Source organism: Oenanthe melanoleuca, chromosome 7 (genome assembly GCF_029582105.1).
Source record: "Oenanthe melanoleuca isolate GR-GAL-2019-014 chromosome 7, OMel1.0, whole genome shotgun sequence".
In the NCBI taxonomy this organism is placed as follows: Eukaryota; Metazoa; Chordata; class Aves; order Passeriformes; family Muscicapidae; genus Oenanthe; species Oenanthe melanoleuca.
Window position 1 is genome coordinate 13,293,697 of NC_079341.1, and position 22,944 is coordinate 13,316,640.

The 22,944-nt window shown below is 37.1% G+C and overlaps 1 protein-coding gene across 2 annotated transcripts in view; it reads left to right on the forward strand.

Annotated features, from left to right (window-relative positions):
- RAPH1 (Ras association (RalGDS/AF-6) and pleckstrin homology domains 1) overlaps positions 1-22,944 on the forward strand; it is an 83,562-nt gene that overhangs the window by 18,383 nt on the left and 42,235 nt on the right. For both annotated transcript variants that reach the window (XM_056496902.1, XM_056496903.1), the window contains exons 2-4: positions 10,486-10,605; positions 14,048-14,153; positions 14,968-15,485. In XM_056496902.1, the coding sequence (XP_056352877.1) occupies positions 10,486-10,605; positions 14,048-14,153; positions 14,968-15,485 (744 nt within the window). The remainder of the gene's footprint in view (positions 1-10,485; positions 10,606-14,047; positions 14,154-14,967; positions 15,486-22,944) is intronic.

Consider the following 22,944-nt stretch of genomic DNA (forward strand, 5'->3'; position numbering starts at 1 on the left):
GGAAGGAAATTTGAAACTTAGGATTTTATGTGGCAATATAGAGTCTGCTGATTTACTTGATTATTTCCTTCTTCTCCCCTGCCCTCCATTCCAATAGCATAACACTGTGTCTTTAGTTTTCGTATTCAAGAAAAGCTTCATTCACAAAGCTACTGAGTGTGGTGGCAGCAGACTTTACAGTAGTTGTTTATGTGACTCAGTTGCTGAGCTGCTTAGACGAGGTCTCTGCAGCTTAAGATCTGAACAGCATTTCTTAGGAATGCTGGCCTAATCCCATGAGTTTAAATACTTCTGTTTAAAGTCCTCCTTTAACAAAATCCAGCTGTCAGCCCCATCTTCCATGATTCTTTTACTGTGTAGAAATTTCATGTCTGATTCTTCAGTGACATAACTTACACTGTATTTTTTTCCTTTTTGCTATGGAAGGTAATTTCCTTACTTTTTCAGCAATGTGTACTTTAAAACATTGATTCTGTGTTAAATATTTACATTTTGTCTTAATCTTGAAGCAATTAAGTTCTAGATAAAGTCTTTTGGTATGCATCAGTTGGTGTTAACTGGCTTTTAGACTTCTCTAACCTTTGACATAGCAAAACTTTATGTTGAGACTGCTTTCTTGCTTCAAATGCTTTTTCTTCCAGGGAGTGGTACCCAGTAGGAGTGTTTCTCCCTGCTTCCCTCCCTCACTTTCTGATGCCAACATTTATTTAGAAATTGAAGTAATGCAGCTTTTCAGTATGAACATACATCTTTAGAGAATATCTTAAGTAGACAAAATTAATTTTAAAAATTTTAAATTGTTTCAGAAGGCTTATGAGCTCGAGATCAAGGTCAGTGCTCAGTAAGCAATGTTTAGATTACTGTTGGCAGTTGGTGACAAATTTCATAGCTCTGTACCTCCAATTGCTAATACTGGTTTGAGCTATTATGTGGACTTCTTGCTTTAAGATCATTAAAACATCCTTGAGAAAAAAGATGTTGAATTAATAGTAGAAGAAAAATCCCAAGAGAAAAAAGTATTAAGAAGAAAAAATGCCGGGAGAACTGTTGTCAGTTTTCTCTGGGTTTTTTGTTTGGTTTAATTTTTGGCGGTGGGACATTGTTTATTTTGTTTTCTTTTGCTGGGGTTATTTTGAGGGGAGAGGGGCCAGAAGCTTTGGAGAGAGTTCTTCAGTGACTTTATGCTAAAATTACAAATTAGAATTAAGTTGTATTTTCAGCTTTTATCAGTGATGAGCATGTCTTTCAAAATCTGCTCCAGACTTTCTGTTCTTCAGAAGTTTCTGCAGGCTTTACTAGACAAAAGTGGTGGTGGCATCCAGCTGTAGCATCTTACTTAACCAGATGTCACTCAAAAATTGCTTTGTGGATTGATTTCACTTCTAGAATGGCTCCTCTTTTACTTTCTCAGGGGAAAAAAAGAAGAGTTGAGCAAGTATAGGATTTCCTTCAGGTGAATTTTTTTTTTTTTTTTACTCACCTGGTGGAATTCTCAAAATACAACACGGATTCTTACAATATCACCAAGGAAAACGATGAATTGAAGTTCATGCAGCAGGATGTTGGCTTTCTGTCTTACTGCGTGTGAAGCTTATGGGTGTCTGAAATTTTCCTTAATCACCTGTAAGACCCAAGGGAATATGCTGATAAAATATTCTTTCTCAGCAGTGATTTTCCTGCAGTTTTGACATTCACAAACATATTTTTCCACTTATATACATATCACAAAGAGCTTATCTGTAGTTTCTCCTTTTCATGCCACATAGTTGCTGCCAAATTCCATTGTGTGGCAGGGACCACTTCAGCCTACGTGCCTCCCATCCCTGCCCAGCGAGCAGTGCTGATTTACTGCCAAATGTTTCCCTCCCCTTTCCCTTCATAGAAAACTGCCCCTTCCTTCCAGTTTTGGCTGCTGAGACTCATCTCTGTTCAGAGCCTCACATCTTTCTTCTGGATACACAAGGGTGTCTAAAGCCCTTCTCTCTCTGCTGTTCCCTCAATGCAGTCTTTCCAAGCCTCCCGCAAGACACAGCTCTTGCATGGAAAAATCTCTCCTTACACAGTAATTCCATTTCTCATGGTAACCTTATGGTGCAGTATGTACTTCCTCTTTTTTTCTCCCCCCTCATCTACCTCTCACACTTTATTAAACACATGTCCTTCTGTGTAGAGGTTGGTGATGCAAAGAGGTGACAGGAATAGGGAGGGGTTTTATGTCTCTCCTTACAGTTTGCTATGAAGTTGCAGGATGAAAGTTGACTGCCAATTGCAGTTCTTAATCTGGTCTTGTTAGTGGCTTAAAATATAAAATTAGTTGAGCTGGGATAGCCTGTTTAGATGTGTTTATTTTTGGTTTTAGGCAGTGTTCTTCTGCTCAATTTGTTAGAGGTGAGTTTAAAGTAAATCAGATATCTTCCAAATTAAATATACTTTCTACTTCTTAAAGAAATGTTTCAGCCAAAAGATTATTTCTCTATTTGTTCTCTAAATATTTTTCTATGTGGTGTCTCTTAAGGTCATGTTTTTTTGTCATGGCTAGTTGTAAACAGCAAACTATATCGACTCATAAATGTTGATACTATGTTCTTTAGAGGTATCAGACATTCATTTTGTGAGTCTTTGAAAAACATGCAATTGTGGTTTTGGTTTTTTTTTTTCACCTTTTTTTTCTGGAGATGGTAGTTCCAGCTATAGTGAAATGCAGCTCTTCACAATGTAGTCTTAATTCTTACTAAAAAGCTAAGTTGCCTTCCAGCCTGTTCCAGCTGAGGTTAGTGTAAGAAATATATACCCTGACATAAAAGCAACCTGTGAAGAATGTTGTTTATTTATCATAGCTAAAGCATTACTCATCTGTTTTTTGAGCCATGGTTCATAGACTGTCACTAGGTCCTTGTGGAAAGGGATTTGGCAACTACTTCTGAGTCTAGATATTACCCACATCATAGAGATTGCCAGTGTCTGCTGTGGTATCTTAAGTGAGCATTGGCATAATGCTTATTTTTAACCTTTGAGAGAGTCCCTTGAACAAAAATTTGTTTTTAACTATCCTGAAGCATAGAGTAGCTCAGTCTTATGAGGAAGTACTCTCACCTGCATTGTAATTTGACCTATGACCTATGCTATTTTCTTAAATTTCCCTTTTCCTGGTTGGTTTAATCATTCCTTTATACCATTGATAATAGTAAGCACTGTTGAGATGTTCAACTTTTATGGGTAGTGGCCAGTTGTTTGCTTTATTTTGCTTTCTTATAGTTGAAAAAAACCTTAGTAGTATGTGTAAAAATTAAGTTTCTTTGAATATTTATTCCTGGTGGATAAAGACCCTTTACAGACACAACAGACCAGTCTGTAAAAGGATGTGAATTTTTGAGTGGTTGGTTGGCTAATATTTCTTCTCAAGTGCAGGGTGATCCTGAAAGTGCTGCTGTTAGTGTGGTGTTTGATATTATTGGGCCACAGCTACAGGAATATGTGGGTATTCCCTGAGATCTGATGCTTGTTCATATTTATTATTCTTTTTTGGGCTTCATTCCAAGGGTAAAACTGAATGCAAAGAGGTGCTGCAGCAGTATTTGCGTTACAATAACCATACGATGAAGATTCTGGAAAATTGGCACTAATGTAGTTTCTGAGTATATATCTGCCTACTGAAGACAGGCTATACACTGAAAATTCTCTAGTCTCAGCTGGTAAATCTAAGATGTTGGCTTCTGCAACTAATGAGTGTTACTTTACAGAGTGTTATTTTCCTTTCTACTTGAAAAATACTTTAGCTTAAGCAAGTTTTATTTTTATGATCTAATTTTTTTTTATAGTTTCCTTCAAGTTGTCTTCATAAAGACTGTTTAGTGAGATATAAAGTAATCTAGGATGCTCGTTTTATAGGAATTTATTTAATGTCCACTTGCGTACTCTGGCTGGAATTTTGGTTCAGGAAATGGGATCCTATGATTGATAAAGCCCCTTCTTTTCAAGGCAGCATCTGTTTGGCTAGATGTGAGTCAGGCACTGAAATATATTGGAGAGAATAAAGGTTTTACTGTGTGCCTTCCCAACAGTGCAAATTTCAAATGTAGTTAGATTCTTGTCATGACATTTCTGTAATTTTGGTGCTTCCCATATCATACAGGAAAAAAGATCTTATAAATGAATTTCGGTATATGAAGAGACACACTTTGGGGACTAATTTAAAATTTCAGGTTGCACTTATGGAAAGGAAGAGTTAATATAAAGTGATAGTAATACAAAAAAAGCTTAAAACCAGAAACCAACCTTATGAAATACAGGATATTCTACTTGATGCACTTTTTGTTTTACCTCTTAAAGCTTTCAGGCAAAGAAGAGGTGGATGGGTGGGTATTTTGTGAGTGGTTTTGCTGTGGCATTTCAGAATGAATTCCCACTGCTAGAAATCAAGATGACGAAGTAAACATTCTGGTATCTTCAGTGTATTTATTCCAGGAAACTGCGTGTGCTAGTGTCAACTAAAGTTAGAGGGGGAGTGTACAGATTCTGCTTAAATACAAATGGAGCTGCAAAGGATGTGAATATGGAAAATTATGTTTTTCTATTTCTTCATGCTGCTAGCCAAAAGGAACTTGTTTCTTTCATATTGTCTGAAGAATACTGAGTTGTCATGTCTGTGTCTGCTTTGTTCTAAAGATTTCGTATTAAATCTGTGGAAGATGAGGGAGCAACTGTGGTATGTTTTACTTACTTGGTTAGAATCTCTGAGGGTGGTTGTTGAAAAGTCTGTTAGAATCTGAAAGGGATAATAGTTCTTTCATGAACAGCACTAAGTTTCAGAGAACCTGTATTTGCTGTATACAGCACTGGTGTGTTTTGGGGGATTCCAAAAGCAGAGACAATTTGTTTTGATGTTACGATCCAGTATCTGGTGAGGACTTTTTTTTTTTCTTCTTACAGTTGCTTTTTCAAACAATTGTTTCATTAGCAGTTGTTAAAATGTAAGTTATGTTTTCACTTGTGTGCTATAAATATTTATATAGCAAACTTATAAATAATATAAAGAAAAATATTTTTATGAGCTAAGTGAAAAAGGTTGTTGTTTGACTGGGCTTGAAATACAAACAGCTAGAGGCAAAGGCAAGTTCTTGTACAGGCATGTGCTTAATTTTAAGAGGAGCATTAGAAATCACGCTGTGGATGTTTGAATAACTGTTACTTTCAGCAGCCTTAGTTGATCTTTTAATAAAACTGTAGCCCTTGTGCAGTTCAAAACATGCATTTTCAGACAGCAGATTTCTTTTCTGTGGTTTCAAAGGTACATTCTTGCATGTTGCACAGATCAGTGGGCAAAGGAGGGAATATTGTGGGCTGTCCAGTTTTGCATCTCACAGTTAAACCTGAATATAAGACCATAAAGTAAGGATGCCTGCTTTTCAGACTCACTGGAGTTGTGCAGTCTAGACAAACTGACTGATATAAAGTAAAAGACTTGAAAAGAGATATGCTCAAACTCTACACAGCTTTTAAACTCTTTCAGTGTATTCTGGAATTGTCTTTCTTCTCCCAGTTGCTCTGAGTAAGTCTTGTATGTTGTATATTCTGCCCTTGACTTCTACTGTTTGAAGAATAGTAGTTATTGCTAAAGTACAGTGGCCTATTTTAATTTTGAAGAGCAGCTTAAGGACCCCAAGTGTGTAAACATTCATTTTTTGTTTTTTGGGTTTTTTTTTTTTTTTTTTTTGCCATTGCTATTTTCAAATTGCTACTAATTAGTTTGTTTTAAAAAATAAGTGTGGAATTAAATAAAAGCAATTTACCAGAGCAATGTTGAGTCCCTTCCTTCCTTAATAGTTGGAATGTAGTTGAGTTGGACAGGACAGATTAATTGAATTGTGGCAGATAATGTGTTGATGTAAAGAAAAACACCTTCATCAGCTGGGAAGAAGGGCAGGAAATAGATAGTAGACTTAAATCCAAGGTTGTCACAATAATAATGAATCCTTCATTCATATACCTCATGCAGCCTATTGACATGTGACTGGTTTTTGTGAAACTTTTGTTGATGTCCGGGATTTCAAGAGGTTGCCCACAGTATTTCAGAATATTCGTTATGAAAGATGTCTTTGCTTTTAATGAATTGTCTGAAGATTTATCTTTTTATCAAACATTCAGTATGTTTTCACTTTGTTTGGTTAATGCCAAGTCTGAAAAACTATTGCCTGAAGCATGGTTTAAAAGAAAAGAAAAATGAAATTTAAAGTTGGCTAAAAATAGCATATTGAACAGACTATCACTTGACATAAGATTTTTTTCATTTGGAATGTTCTGAATTTGAATTTTTTGGCTGACAGATTTGTATCTCAGTTTTTGAATTTGAGAGGCATCGGAATGTCTGAGCTGCAGAAGCCTTGGGTTGTATTCAGCTATTACTATGCTATTTGAAGCTTAAAGAAAACAAATACCCTTTTGTTCAAGTTTTCATCTGGATTACTTTTAACATAAACTGGGTTATAGAACATTGGATAATGCACAAAGGGCTTCCTATAACTTTCTATTCCCCCTCCAAATATCTCTTTCAGGAGTAATTATTTTCAGAATACTTTATGCTTATTAAGAAGAAACATAGAAATACTAAAGCAAGTGATCTGCACTGTCATTGGCTCAGTGTGCTGTGGTATTAAATACAAAGGAGAAGTGTTGGTGTCAGTTATAGCATAAGAATCTCCAACTGAAAAGTGTGCCAGATCTGTTTGGTCTCTGTCACATGGGCAGAGTATTAATGTGATGCAAATAAATGTATATGCTCAAAGTACTTATCTTTATTTACCATTACTTTAATTATGGAAATGTCTAGAAACATGGAATGGGGATGTGAGCTTTGCCTGTCAGTTTTATGACAACATTTTAATGTTTTTTTTTCTGTTCAAGTAGCCTTGTTTCTTTAAGCAGTCAGGTGAATGAATATTGGAAAAACTAGAATCCTATTCTGATATTTATGTGTGAACTTGGTGCTTATGTCTTCATATGGTATACTAGTGTAGTGTTCTATCATATACAACTTTTTAGCAGAAATGGAGATTGGCATAATAATAATACAGGAATGATCACAAATGAAGGAACTTGGGTGTCCAGATGAGGTCTAGAAAGAGTATGTTTCCCCAACTAGGCTATGCTATATAGTTCTTGAGAATAGATTTTAAAATGCAGAAAACTAGTTATTTCTTGAGATGGTGGATAATGAAATGATACATAGACCATGCTTTAGTGCAGGAAGCCTCACTTCCATATGAAAGACTGCACTGTGTTGACACTGTATTTTATCTAGGTATCCCAGAATGATGCTGCTCGTTTTCTTTATGTTGAACAGAATAGAAGGTGAAGTGTTGAAAAATAGCTTGAATCATGAAGTTACTTTGACATGCCATCTGGTTTGAGCTAAGCAGAAAAAAACTATTTGTCTGTTCCCCTGCAAATGTTTTAGGAATGTAAGTGGCTTACTTTAAGTCACCACATCAGAATCATGATACCTTCTCCATTTTTTTATCAGATTCAATTCTGAATTACTCCTTTAACAAAAAAACCCCAACCCAACTAAACACAAGACACACAACCTCTTACACCTTATACTGGTTTTATTTATAGCAAGAAATAAAAGATGTTGTATCCTTAGAAAGGTGTGATAACTCCCGCTTAGATCATTGTGTGCTAAAGTACAGTGCATGTTAGCTGTGATCAACAACAGTGAGAAAGAAAATAGCTATAAAAAGGAAAAATTGAAGTTTTTAATTGGAGTGTGCCCTCTTTTGAAGTGGTTAATGTTTTGAGTTCTTATGCCAAGAAGTTCACATACTGCTTTCTGAGCATTTTGTCTCTGCCCTCATTTATTGAATTAATTCTTTAGTTAATGTCCTTTGGGATATCTTCCAGTTCTGGAACTTGTACTAAGATTTCCTTTTACAGAACTTGCGACTTAATATTAGCTGTTTCTGAAGCGAGACACTAACCTCTGTGTGCCTTTTGCAAGTAAATGTTGACAGGCTCATAGGAAATGCAGCTGACGTTAGGAAGCTTGGGTGGGGACTACAAGGAGCTGGCAAATACTACTGGGTTCAGTGCCAGACATGCTGACACAACAGTACTTCACTTGTAAAAGTTTTCTTTAGGCTGCTAATTCTGTCTTCAGAGTAACTGGAACCAAAGCAGTGTCTCTGATGCCAAGTTAAAATAGCTGAAGTAACAGTTTATTGGAAATTGAGAATGCTTTCCATGACTTAGATCCTCAGAAATATTAGTAAAAAGAGCAAGCTTCCTTGTTAATGAAAGGGTGAGTTATGAACAGTACCATATTATGAATCCACTGCAAAACAAGTCCATCTAACTAGAGTGTCAAAAACAGCTCAAAGAGGGAAAGGCTAGGATTGTAATATATCTGTAAATACTGTGCTCTGAGTGGTTTATATCACAGTTTCCTTTTATTTGATTTGTCAGTTCATAGTCATATTTCATAAGGCACCCTTTAAATAGCTGCCTTTAGCTTTCAAATAATTGTTTTTTTATTCAAATGTAACTAGACATTGGGAAATACTGTGTGAGCACTCCTACAGCAGTTTGACCATGTCACCTTAAGAATAATGTGTTTTGTCTTGATTTTACAGTATTTTTGGTCCATATAAGAGCCTAAGAAGTAGTAAGGCAAAGCTTTGAAGGGGGCATAGAAGTGGAATACAGCTTAGGTTGCTTTGCAGAAGTTCAGGCAGAGTACGAGTTGCTGCTACCATGCTGTCTCCAGTTTTGTATGTAGGAGGACTTGCAGGAGGCATCATGGAGAGGAATCTTGCTGGGGAAGGCACGCCTGGCTTACAGAATATAAAAACTGCTGCAGTCTTGGTGGAAGAATGCAGCAATATTACATAAGCATATTGGCTTTGTTTTAATTTCATCGTCACCCTTTCGTTCCTTAGAGTGCAGGACTCAAAGCAAGTGTAGAAGAAAGGAGATTCTGATGGTGAATTTAATCTGTTCAGTGTTTGTGCAGTGCAGTGTGCCATGACAAGTTAGCTTTAATGTTATTGCCTCTTTTAAGGTAGGCACATGCATTGTGCTCTCCCACAAAAGTAGAAGTTCAGAGAGTAGACTGGAGTGGCTTTGCCTAGAGCAGCTGGATGGCAGTATCTTGTGTCCATGGGAGACATTGGCTTCTGCTGGCCTCAGAATTACAGATCACCTCTGAAATCTCCTCTGACCTATTTTATCAAGTTAAAATGAAGTAAAAGCAATATATAATAATAAGAAAAGACTATTTTTTAACTCTTGGAGGGGTTTTTTTGCATGAGAACTGTCATATAAAATAAAAAGTGGATTGACCAGTTTTTTCTCTGAGATCATCTTAATCATTTTTCATAACATGCCTTATCAGTTTGTGTGATGTTGGACATTGATGTCTTTCAGACCAAGATTTGTCTTTTCCTGAAGAGTAACTCTTAGTAATTTTTAAATCTACAAAACGTAAACTGGTGCTTCCTGAAAGCTATGTAGCAAGGAACTATGTCACCCATGACTTGGTTAAATCAAGCTGTTCATCTGACTATTGGTTTTTTTGTGTAGCTGTTGCTGGGGATCTGTTCTCGTGTGTCTCTGGACATTCTGTACTGCCTGATTGCTTCCAAATTATTACCTGGATTGTTGCCTCCCCCAAGTATGTAAATTCTCTTCCTGAACCAGATCCTGTCTTTGCCAGTATGAGTTTACATAGAAAGGCATGTGTGTCTTAGTTCCATAAAAGGGGCTGGAGGTCATGTTTGTAAAAGACATTTAAACAAAAGGTTATTTTTCTTTGAGAAAATAACAGAGAAACTTTGGAGAACGTTGTCTTTATTTTGGTCACAAATGTGTTAAATGAAGGAGGATCTGAGAGATGTTATGGTGACTTTGCTTCCAGAGAGAAGTTCCTTTATTGAATAAAAATAGTGCAGTATCACTGAAGTGATCTGGTCAGTGTCCAAGATTTGAACTGTCTCAGGGGATGTATTGCTGACATTCTCTATGGCCTGTTTAAGCATTTTTTGTTTACAGATTTGTAGAATGATCTATTTGCAGTGCAGTGAGACTGCACTTCCTGTGGTTGAATGGTATTACTTAACTGTGGTCTGCTGAATTCCTTGGACAAGAGTTGGATTTTTCTAATGTAATATCAATAGGTTTTGCCAACAATAGCTGGCAATGAAGGCATATGCAAGGCTAGCATGAATTTCTGATTGTGTATTAGATACTGTGAACTCTGTTCTTAATAATTTTCTGCATCATTCTGACAAAAGTGAGCTGCAAAAATGGCTTTGCAATTATCTATTACAACTTCCATACTAAGTGTTTACTAGCAAGCAGGAGTTTCTATGAAGTTTATGGATGGACGTTTGCTTTGATTTAGGTCCACTTTCAGAAACGTGGTAGCTGACACCAGTTTTCTTGGACACTGACAAGAATGTTTGAGTGTCAAACTTATTTTTCCCCCCCCAGATGGAGCAATTGTCAGATGAAGAGCTTGACCATGGTGCAGAAGAAGATAGTGATAAGGAAGATCAGGATCTCGACAAGATGTTTGGGGCCTGGCTGGGTGAACTGGACAAACTCACACAGGTGAGGGAGGCTTCAATTATCTCACAGAATAATTTTTTTGTTAGTATGTTTCTTTTCAGTTGGATGCCAACTGCTTGACACTGTCACTTGCAGCAAGGCAGACCGTAGCCTGTGACCAGTTCAGTAATCTTTAAAGGTTTATAAATTGGCTCGTTTTTCCCATCCTGAGGTTATTATATTAATTTTGTACAATCTACTAGTTTGACATATCACAAAGGGTATAGTTCCTTCCAAGAATTATAGAATTGGTATTTTGTCCTTATATATGGAGAGCAACATGGACTTCAGCTGACAAGAGATAGGCTGTGTCTCAAAACATGTGGTTTCAGATTGTCCAGCCATGACAGCATTTATTTGTTGCACCTGAACAGCAATAAGAAAAAATTGTGGATGTTGCCACTGATGACATAATAAGATACCCTGATACACCCTCAAGGACTCACCATTTTTCCAGAATATTCCTTCTGCATCTGTGAAGCAGCTGATAGGACATCTTTCAGTCCTTCCTTCTTTCTAGAGCTTTTCCTTTTCTTCATGAGCAGATACTGCATTTTGCATGGTATGCTGCATTCCTGGGGTGATCAGCCATTTCTCTTTGAGTGCCTGCAGGGGTGTTTCAGCTGTGTGAACTGGCCTTCCTGAAAAACATATTTAATCTTCTTCCTGTTTGTCAAGTAGAATTAAGCAGAGGTGCAATAACTGAAGGTTCATTAAGCTGGAGAAGAGGCAGTTTTTCTCATCTTCATCTTACCTGAAGACTGAGGGGAAAATTGAGCTAATCATGTAACAGGATTTCAAATTCAGGCTCATCTGTTACTGTCTCTGCCAGCAAGTTCTAAATGTATATAGCACTATAGGGGAATTTATTTTTTTTTTCCTGAGCTCACACATGTGGGGAAATAAAGAATCCTGCCTTCTGAAATTAATGGAAGAGTGTGACATCATGGATCTGTATATACTAATTCTTGCTGGTTTTAAATGGGTTTTAAAGGGTTTTTAACCCTTACTTTGAAGGGTTTTTAATGGCGTGAACCATTGAGGGCATGGATGTTGTAAATTGCCTTGAGTGAGGATATTCACAGAGGAACACAATGGGTCTTAGACCCATTAAGCATTGCTTAATTTCAGATGTTTTGCAGACCTGTTGAGCTTCAGTGACAGCAAGATTCCCCATGTAACACATTCCTCTGCAGGGACAGCAGCTTCTGACCCTGTCATGTACTTCTTGGGTCAGCAGCTGGATCACAGTTGTCCTGCTGCTAGCTACTTATAAAAGTCTTGGTATTTATTATAGCCATCATATTAGCCACCATACCATAACAATTCAATGGGTCTTATAATCTCTGTTCTCTGCCTCATTTTTTAAAGGTATGAGCAGCCTAAAAATATAAGTATACTTGGGGCAAAAAGCTACACTATTGACATGCAGACTTCAAGGTGATGTCTGTTTGTTGTTGGTCCATGCAAATTTCTTAAAACCTACTAAGAGGTACTTAATGATAGGATCCACATTATTTGTTTCTTACCTTCATATTGCTGTTAAAGGCAGTCTGCAACATAGCCTGACAGTTGCCCTTCTGTCTTTTGCAACTACTAAGAAATGGCATTTCCCCCAAAACCTTGAATGACCTCATACTGTTCTGTATACACAAGTTAATGGAGTTGGTTGTGTCTCAGTTCATCTGTATGGACAATCATCGAATCTTGAAGGAGGTATTAGTTAGAGAGATCCAAAGTGCATTCTCCTGTAGTTTCAGCATTTCTTGCTATCTATCAGCTGGATTTCAAGAGCAGTAGAGGAAAGGTTTTTGTCCCTAAGGTCCTTCATATTTAACTTCTTTTTAGGTTTCCTAAATGTTGATTTTGAGGATAGTTAAAGTAAGACTCAGATGTAGGTGCTTTTTAAATACCCGTGGGAATCATTTGAATTCACTCTTTAACTCTTGATGTAACAAAAGCATTATAAAACAAAGTCACAAAATCTCACAAAAAAGTATGTGTGAGCAATATTTGGCATTGATGATAATATTTATTCTGCTTTAGTTATCCTGCTGTATGGTGCAGGTTAAATGAAAAAAAATTACCTTGCTTCTTGAGATTATTTAGAATTAAGTTTTTGGTGCTGTTGCAGTTTTTAGCAGTTCTCCAAACTGCTTTTTTAGCAGTTATGGAGAATGTGCTCAGATAATAGTGAGGGCATATCATGTGTGTCCGTTGATCTGCAATAACTTTATTAAAACCAGTAAAACTGAGCTGCTTTTAACCAGAATATATTTGCTTCACAGGAAATATTTTGTAGCAGTCTGTGGATTTAGTCTGAAGGAACGGGGCCTAACTTGCCTCTTCTGTCTTGAATTTCACTGATGTCTCTAGGGTTTTGCTTTTTTTTTTGAAATCCAGGCCAAGCTGAGGAGAGAAGGGAGCTCAGGAAGAATAAATACTAGGGGAAAAAGTAGTGCATTTGATCTGTTTAACAAAGGCTTGAGTAAATATGTAGAAAATGAATATAACAAGTTTAGGTGAGAAACTTTATTCTGCTGGAACTAGAAGATGCTTTTCCTTCAGGTCAGGAACTCTTTATCAGTACAAGCATTCCCTAATTTCAGATGATCTGCAGGCCTGTTGAACTTCAGTGACAGCAAGAGCTGGATTCCCCATGTAACACATTCCACTTCAGGGCCAGCAGCTCCTGACCCTGTACTTCTTGGATCAGCAGCTACTAGTGCCCTACTGCTTGCTACTTATAAAAATCCTGGTATTTATTATAGTACTATACCCTATTACCCATCATAACACAACAATTCAGTTTATTGGTTAGAGTTTCTTTTTTAACCGATGCTAGTTTTCTTAAAAAAATTTGTCCTATATAAACTGGCTGAGGTTGGTTTTCATAACTTAATGTTATTGACAGGAAATATTGTTGGGAAAAAAATTCTGAATTTAGTTAATTTAAATCTCTGTTAATAAGGTAAGGTTCTTCATTGAATGTTTGCAAACACTTATGCCATGATTATGCTCATAAGCTAATGGTGGGTATTACCACATATAGACCACATCTTAGACTCTTATCCCAGTTTGAATGTTGTGCAGTTTCCTGCAGGGAAATAGTTACAGGTAAGTCAGCTGTCTGTTTCAAAATGAGCTAATGTCTAACACCACTGAAAGAAGCATTTGGAAAATGCCTCTCTCGTTCTCTCATTTTGATTCTGAAAAAAAGCAGAATGCATTTAACAACTTTTCTTCCATGCTTACCTGAATTTAAATCTCTGTAGGATGATGATGTTTGTTTTCAGTCTAAAGCCTGTAAAACAGGGGTGCTTTTATATATACCAGTAACTTTTGAAAAATTGATCTTAGAGAAAATAATTCTCATTCATCTTAAAGATTTGCTTGTCCAGTTCCTTGTCAAATTTTGTTTTGCCCTTTTTTTGATCTTTTGCAGAGTTTGGATGCAGACAAGCCTGTGGCACCAGTGAAGAGATCACCTCTCCGCCAGGAAACCAATCTTGCCAACTTCTCATATCGCTTCTCCATGTACAATTTGAATGGTTTGTTGAATTATTTACCAGATGCAGTTTAAGAAAAACACTAGTTCAAGAAAAAAACCTATTCCAACTATAAATTAAAATGTTGTAAAATATAAGAACATTTGAATGCACTTGTTCCTGAGGTGAGAGCATATTTGCTGAAGGCATTGCATTCTGGTGTCCTTCTTTTCAAATATTTGAGTCTCCTAAAGTAGTATCTTTTACAACACCTAGAATCTGAGAACTGTAGAGTAGTATTTATATAAAAAAGTTTGTTCTGGGATCTAGTCTCATGAAAGAATGAATTAATGTGTGTCTGTTAACTGGGAAGAAAGAGCATCTTGTTTTATGGAACAGGATGCAGAAATATAACTACAGAATGCTTTCAGGGTAAACAGAAGGAAATCTTTATTTGAAGGTTTGAGTATGTGTATAGTATTTTTGTTTAGGTTTTGTTTTTTTTAAAGCAGTTGTATTGCTTTAGCAGAAAATGCTTAGCACCTTTTTGAAAGGTGAGGCATGCTGTGCAAATGCATTTTTACATTCCATTCACAAGAAAGCAGATTATACTTTTCAGATGTAATCTGAGCTTTCATAGATTTATTTTGCTGACAAATGAGTTTAGCCTAAATAGTGTGAAGGTTGCACTGGTCAAGGATAGTAGAACAAATGAATTTCTGTTCAGCAGTGTGCAGTTATTCTGCAATACAGATGGGAAAAGAAAATACTGCTTCCTTTGCTCTCTTAACCATTAGATTTGATAACACAAAGTAAGGCGTTGTAAATGAAATAACTCTGAACATACTACTACTCTGACTGCTCTTTTTTGTTGCAGAAGCCCTGAATCAGGGGGAGACTGTGGATCTGGATGCCCTGATGGCTGATCTCTGTTCCATAGAGCAGGAGCTCAGCAGCTTCAGCTCTCATTCAGCAAACAATGCTGCAGTGAAACGCCTTGCCACAGAACCCAAAACTCAGAAACCACCTGCTAGTCGTCCTTCCACTAAGCACGGCAGCGTGAAAGGATTGTCCTCCTCTTCTGCTAAGGCGACTAAACCACCACATGCCAACGTGTCTCTGGATGACATCACTGCCCAGTTAGAGAAGGCCTCTTTGAGCATGGATGAAGCAGCCCAGCAGTCCATTGCAGAAGACACCAAGCCAGGGGTTACTGCCCAGCACAGAAGGACAGCGTCTGCTGGCACCGTGAGCGATGCTGAGGCGCGCTCCATCAGTAACTCCTCCCGTTCCAGCGTCACCTCGGCAGCTTCCAGCATGGACTCCTTGGATATTGATAAGGTGACGAGACCTCAGGAGCTGGACTTGACATCACAAGGGCAACCAATCACTGAGGTAGGTACAACTAATTCAAGACTTTTGTTTGGTTTGGGTTTTTCTCTTCATATGTACTCCTCACTCCCTGTGCTAACACTCATAGCTAAATATCTGCAGTGCAGTGGGGTTAATTGAAGACTTGCTTTTACAGCAAGTAAACTGCCTATGTTGTAGCTACTTCTTTCTCTGGTTTTGGTTATGTCTGCAAGGAAACTTCTTATAAAAGAATGTGTTTGGTTTTGGTTTTTTTTAAGAGCTTTCCTCATCTCTTCCTCCTCTCAAGCCAATCATGCATTTTAATGTTTTTAAAGTTAATATTTATTCAACGTACATATCACATTGCCTTTAATTTAAATCTGAGGAGTGCATAGCTGTGGGAAAAAGAAAGGGTACTTGACAAAATTCCATTCCTGTTACACTACAGTTAATACCTGAAACACACGGAGCAGTCTGTGGGTGTCTGTCTGGAACAATACTATACGAGTAATTTGCTGCTACATAATATTATTGTTTAAAGTATGACAGGAGGAGCTCTTTAAAGCAATACACAACACAGAAGAGTGACTGGGCTGCCATACATTAGCAGACATTTGTTTGGAATTTTGATGCTTTGACATGGATTAATCACAGAGGAAACTTCAGTAAGAACAGCCAGTGTAGTGAGGATTGCAAATGCTGGTGGCTTGTGAGAGAAAATATGGAAAATGTTCCAGTGAATTTTGAGAACTTAAACTTAGAAGTTCTCTTGTAGAACTACTCTCTGAAACAGAAATTTGACCTGTTAAAATGTCAGTTGTACTAATACGCATGTTCTCTTTCATGAGAGAAAACTGGAACAAGCTGAGTTTATTCTAATCAATAATTAAAACTATTCTGAATGGGCTGTACTGAAATCATGGTTCTACACATCTGCAGCAAAAGTTCATTAGATGTAAAGTGAACCATGGAGGCTTGTCAATCTTGTGATCAACTCATTGAGGTTACACTTTTAAATCTTTATTTGAAATGGTGAGAAATGAATGACAGTTTAGGTCAACTTTCTTTTTGTATAAGAAGTTTGTGTTCAGTGTGCTTTTATTGGAGATCTGTCGAGTGAAGCAAAACAGATAGAAATGTGCCCTTTGTTCTCTGGAAAGTTAAAGTGCAAATCTTTGCATTATTGCTGTAGGCCCAAGTGTTCAAGCCCAGCCTATGACAGTCATTGATTATATTGCTGTTTGTTTACAAAACGTTTTCTTTTCATGGTATGATAAGCCTTATTTTTGGTTGGTTGTTGTTTTTTTTTTTAGCATCTCCAGGTGTTAATCATAATTATATGTCTGTCTTTATGATGTAGAAAGTTAGGCAGTCTTGCATTTTGGTCTCTTCTCAGGCTAAAAATCAGTGGATTAGTTGCTCTAGCTTGCATAGCATAAGAAAAGCATGAATGTTTCATTTTTTTGATTTTTAATGCAAGGTGTTTTCTGCAGTTGATCTTGCAGGTCTCCCTCTAGATTCTGTCTTTTTCATTGGGAGTTACGTGCTTGAGGCATCAGTAAAATTGCCCTTCTGGTCCCCCAGATTTTTCAATCCTTTGTGTCATGAGTAATCAACAAACCACCTGCTGCCCTTAACTACCTTGATGTTGGTGAATCGAGGAACAGAGGTCAAGAAGTTGCTTTGATTCCACAGGAAGCTAATGTGTAGTGCTGCAAGTGTTGCAGTTGCTGTTTCAGTTGCTTTCTGAACTCTTGGCCACTGACTGCAAGGCTCAAACTCATCTGCAAAAGTTTCTTTTAAAGACATGTGAGGGCTGCCTTTGTACAAACCCGGTGATTGCTTCTCATATAAGAATGTGCTATTGTTTCTCTGCCAGATAAGTTGATAAGAATGATTGGTTCTGATTCCTTTGTAGGAGGTAAGCAAGAAAGCATCAGTAATTTGAGATCCAAATTCTGCTCTCCTCTTGAGAACAGAAACCTCTGCACTCCTTAACCATGCTGTTTGCTCTGGCTCTATCTATTATTTTTAATTTCAGTAGCCTGAGGAAGGTGTTCAATTTTGAGAAGTTGTCCCCAGGTTTACAGAATTGGTATTCGACTATTCAGTGTTAAAATTATTATGTGGTGGGATGGGACTTCTTACTGAGAAGCAAGTTTCTTTTCTCATCACTGGTGAACAGAGAAAGGAAAATCACTTTTTTTTTTTTTCTTGTGACACATTCTGTAGTGGTGTTTTTTAAGTTAATTTAGCTTTTAAATGGATTCTTTGGAAGAGTCATTTGGTATCAACAAAGCTGTTTATTACCTGTGTCATTCATTTAGTGCCCAAAACTAGTTTAAGGGTTTATTAATCCTCTTGGCTAAGTTGTGAATCAAAATCACCTTTTACTAGTAGGGCGGAATTGTACCCTCCCACCCACACAGTTGACTCAATGGTGCTGTTTCTAATAGAAAACATCCCTCTGAGGAAATAGCCTTTGAAAACATAATAATGTCCATATAGGGAAAAAAACCCAATAGTTTTTATGTGGAAAGTGGGAGAGGCTATTTATTCATGGTCACAGCAGATCTGTTCTGAGATTTATTACTCTGAAGTAGTGCTTCAAGTTAGCTCTTTTATTTTGCCTGTCTTCCTTGAGACTGTCTATAGGTGAGCTGACCTTTAAAATTTTTCTTTACTGCTGTGGCTCTTTTGAAAGAGGTCAGTGTCTTGGCAGCTCTGCCCTTTTGACCGATACTTTCTGTATTCTCCAGGCTTTATAGGTACTTCAAAAAGTCATCCTTTCTGCTGCAACTTCATGTTATGCTCTTCCTGAGAAAAACGGAAGACTGTTTTGATGGGAAGAAATGCTTGTCTGAAAAAGGAAATTAGACTTTGCAGTCATAAACTTCAGTATTCTATCTTAAAAAATAGTTCTGCTCTGTATTTAAGAGCCATCTGAGCTGGAAGTGCAGGGAAATCCTGTAAAAGAGCAGTCATGCACCAGCCCACTAAAGGTAGATGTTGTCTGATATTCTGTCTGGCTGGTAATAGGGACCAATGTTACGGAAAAATGGCTGCATTTCCACAACCACCAGAAATGGGAGATATGACTTCCCTTTCCTCTCATCTTTCCTTCCTCACAGTTCTTTCTTACACTTTCATCTCCTCCCTTGTCCCAGCTTTGGCACTTAGCATGTACTTAGTGCACCAAACCTTTGTGCTTCTATTCTGGGTCTCATTCTGTGTTATTTAGATAAACTGCAGAGACTTAGTGGACTGATGGACATTATCAGGGTTGTAGCCAAGGACTGGAGGCTGGAAGGGAGAGCAGGAACTCATTGGTTGTAATTGATTATTCAGAACTTCCTGCCTGAGCATTTGGACAGGTACCTTAGTGTCTTGAGTTCCTCTTCCTCCTAGCAGCCTGTGCTGTAGGAAATTCTTGGAGTTGAAGATAAATCAGCATGATGACAGATAATCACTCTCAGGGTCATACTGGCCAGAACCATCCTGGTACTCATTCTGAATTTGTCTTTAGGCAACTTTCAGGGGAGTTGGCTAGAGTTCCCTTGGTTGTGTAAAACTGTGGGTTTATTAGTTGTCATCATGGCTTAATTTGCTTCCTTTCTTGCTTGCCTTTTTTAGTACTATCTCTTTAGACACTGTGAGTGTTGATGTTTTCAAAGACTATCACTTTGTAGTCTTGAGACCTTGTCTTGGTGGTACTAAGTGTTTTCTGACTGCACTTATGTTCTTGTCTTCAGTCTCCCCTTAAGTACTGTTGAATAAAAAGAAAAGTTGTCTCCACCCCACCCTAATCCCCATAATTTTTTGCTAAATTGAAATTTGTCTTTGGCAAAATGACTTCACAGATCCTTGCTTGAACAATACTCTTTCTTAAATTGGTAGGTTGCATTTCATTTTCTATGCCTTTAGTTGTGTAATGAGTGGCACGCACCTTAAAATGTTGTTTCTGTGTGGAGTTACTTTACCTGTATGTAGGCCAAATTACTGAAGTTGTAGATAGGGGAAATGATGTCTCTGTGACTAACTTGCTGCCTCCACCCACATTATCTTTTTCTTCTTCCTTTGGTCTCTCTGCCAGCAAGAAGCAGTCTCTGTTTTCAGTGAGCTGTGCTAGAGCAGAAGAAGAAGAAAGCAGAGGGCAGAGAATAGAGAACTGTGTTGATGATGCTTATGTAGCAGTTTGTGTCTGGCGGGTGAAAGGCTCCATTCATGGGCAGTCATTGTTACTGTCCTGCACACACTCAGTGAAGAGGTTGCAGATAAGTTTGAAGTCTGCCATCTGGTCTGGCACAGTTCAGCATCACCCCCCACCCTCTTTATGTCTGTAACCCAGTTTGCATAGCTGAGAGATTCTGCACATACAAAGATAATGCAAAATTTAGCTGTAACACTACATGATTTAATTGCATTTTATTTTTTAGCTTTTACTTAAACTCATTGTAGATTTATACTTGATGCATGAGTGGTAAAAATCATGAGAAGAGAGTGCCAGTGCAATAAAGCCACATGGTTTTTGCTTCACTTGACAGAGAAGACAGTGTAAACATTAATGTTTCTTTCAGAGTCAAAAAGGGAGCTTTGGAGGCATCACGATTAGTAGCAATTGTCATGTAAGCCCAGCACATATAAATAAATCTATACTGGATAAAAGATCCTGTGGGATAAAATGGAAAACTTGACATAGACATAAGGGATAATAAAGGTTGTGTTTCATTGCAATTTTGCTATAGTTCTTACATAGACACATTAGCATTTCATCTGCCTGTGCAGTGGTATAACACAGAAACTTTGGTACCCATTTAAAATTGAGTGTTATGTTTTATGTGGAATTGCTAAATGTTGCGTTGTATGAAAAGGCAGTTAACTGCTGATGTACGCAGACAAATAAACTGATTATATATATGTTCTTTGTTAGGCAATGGTGTCTTAAAATAGAGTTGGACTGCTGAATCTCATCTGTTATTTGTAGGTGGTTTAAAGAAAGCTTGTGGTCTGTTTTAGCTCTTGCAGGAATAGACCATTATTGGCTTTTGTATTTTGGGAGCTTAAAATTTGAGTACTTTTCCTTATGGTCCGTGTGTTGTGATTAGCAGATGTGAAGGATGTTAGACTCCAATTTGTGAGAGTAGTCACAGATAAGCAATAAACAAGGCATGGCAGAGGTTTGTGTTTCTTCTGAAGACTTAAAAAAAAATTTCATTTTCTGCCAGTTATGTTATGTCCTTAGTTTAGAACACAAAGTCTGTTCTGGAGCATTTCCAGTTCTGCTTTTCCTAAGCTGAAAATAGTCAATGGAAAGACTTAATTTGAAACACAATTAGACAATTTCTTCCTCTTTCTTTTCTCCCAATTATTAGTCACAAAGTGTTCTTTTATTAAGTCAACAGTAAAAGAAAATTGTGCATATCTGTCATCCTGAAACATTACTTTGGCTTCCAGTTTTGTTGGCATAAGAAGTGTGAGCCATCAGTTTTTCAAATGTTCTTTAAATACATGTAAAATGACTCCTCATTTTCCAGATTTTTGGAAGCTTTCAAAGCATTCTCTTTGTTTATCTCAGAGATAAACATATAATTTTATAAAATATAAACAATATTTATGTATTTCAAATTAATAATCAAATGTGCTTGGCTATACATAATCATCATATGATGCACTATAACCCAAGGATTGCTAATATACTCTTCCCAATGTGTGCAAACTAGCACATAAACTTTTTTCACATTATACTTATGGAATCTGCAAAGCAAATGATGGAAAGGATAATTTTAATTTTTTTAAAGCATTTTCAATTGAGATCTAAAGGAAGCATTCTAAAAGCATTACTGAACATGCATGGAATAGTAGGTTTCAAAAATTGGGGTAAATAGATTTAAATACCTGAAAGGGAAACAAGAATTTAAACATTATCCTTGCATTGGTAAATCTTGATTCTCCACTGAGCATGTACAACTTATTTTATAGCTATGGACTTAAAATTTGTCCTGTAACTTTTCCACATAGGAGATAACTAATTGAAGTGTAGCAGAAGCCATAGAACATGTAAGAATAGTTTCTCTTCTGCCAGCTTTGCCTCACATTGATGAATTGGCTTTAAAGTTCCCTCCCTCAATCAGAAGTCTTGCCTTATGATGTTACCAAACTTTGCTGAAAGTGTGCTGCAGGGGAGTTGTATGAATTGTTTGTTGTTTGCAGTAAAGCTATCACTCTACTAATGATGATTAATTATGGAACTTTTAAAACAGCCAGTTTCTTTGTGGATACACCATTCTGCTTAAAACAAATTTCTTTACTTTTTCTGCAACATTTGATTAGATTAGAGATGTGAAATACTAAATCTGTGGAAAGTTAGAAACAGATTACTTGTTTGTCTTGTTTGAAATTTGGGACAGATGACAAAAATTGAGAACACAGCCACCAGTTGTGGAACATTGAACACTTAAGAGGAGAAAAGAATTTGTTGTTTTCCTCAGTTCTGTATAGTCCTAAACTATAGCATGAAAACTAGGATTTGTGGGGTTTTTAAAGGAGTTTGAACCCCCCCAAAAATAAGACTTATGTTCTGGAGAAACAATTTAGAGCTGGCCTTCTAGCTGTGTCGGTTTTAAGCATGCTGCTTCAGTTTTTTATACCATAATAAAGTATTTAATGTTTAGTTTGTTATACTATAATAAAAGTCCACAAATAGAAAGAAAAGCTTCCATTTTTAGTTAACCAAATGTACAGCTTTGGTTAGTTTCTTGTGTTGGACACTTATTAGTCTTATTTTTGCAAGTTATTCAATATGTTAGAGCAGCGACATCAATGCCTTGCTTTATGAATGCAGGTTTTATTTCATTAATGTGGATTACTTGCTTTTAACAAATAGGATAGATTTGTGACTTTCAACTCCCCAGCTGTGTATACCCATTCTTTTATAGTGGTTGATCTTTGGATGATTTTATGTCTACAGTCATTTGGGGCAGAATTTATCATTTAGAAGTCCTAAAATCAAATTCTTCTTAATACAATTACTTCTTAGAGTATGAGGCAGTAGATTCTCTTAATCCTGAGGTTTCTTAGCTGCTTTGATGTCTTGTTTTCTGTGCTACAGGTAGACCCCTTCACAGGATGAAATCTCTGATATTCTGTAAGTAAAACAGTTAGGAATTAATTAGTCATAGTTTGAGGGTTTTTCCCTTTCTTATTCAGATCTTCCACTTAGTGTGCCTTTTTTCAGACTGATCAGACACAATTTTCTGTGAAATTATACTCCATCTTACTTTTTCTTGTGGTTTTCTTGACACTTCCTCCCTGCAGACAAACTGTGTTTGGGATTTCATGTTTGGTTTATGCTGTTTAGATACTACTGATACTGCTGATGAATTGGGCAGCCTTGCCCTATCTTGTTTTGGAGCTGTTGTTTATGCAGCTGCCTAGTGATTTGGAGCAGCTTTCACTGGAATATAATCCTTGTGAATTAGCTGTTCATTGATCCATTGGACCA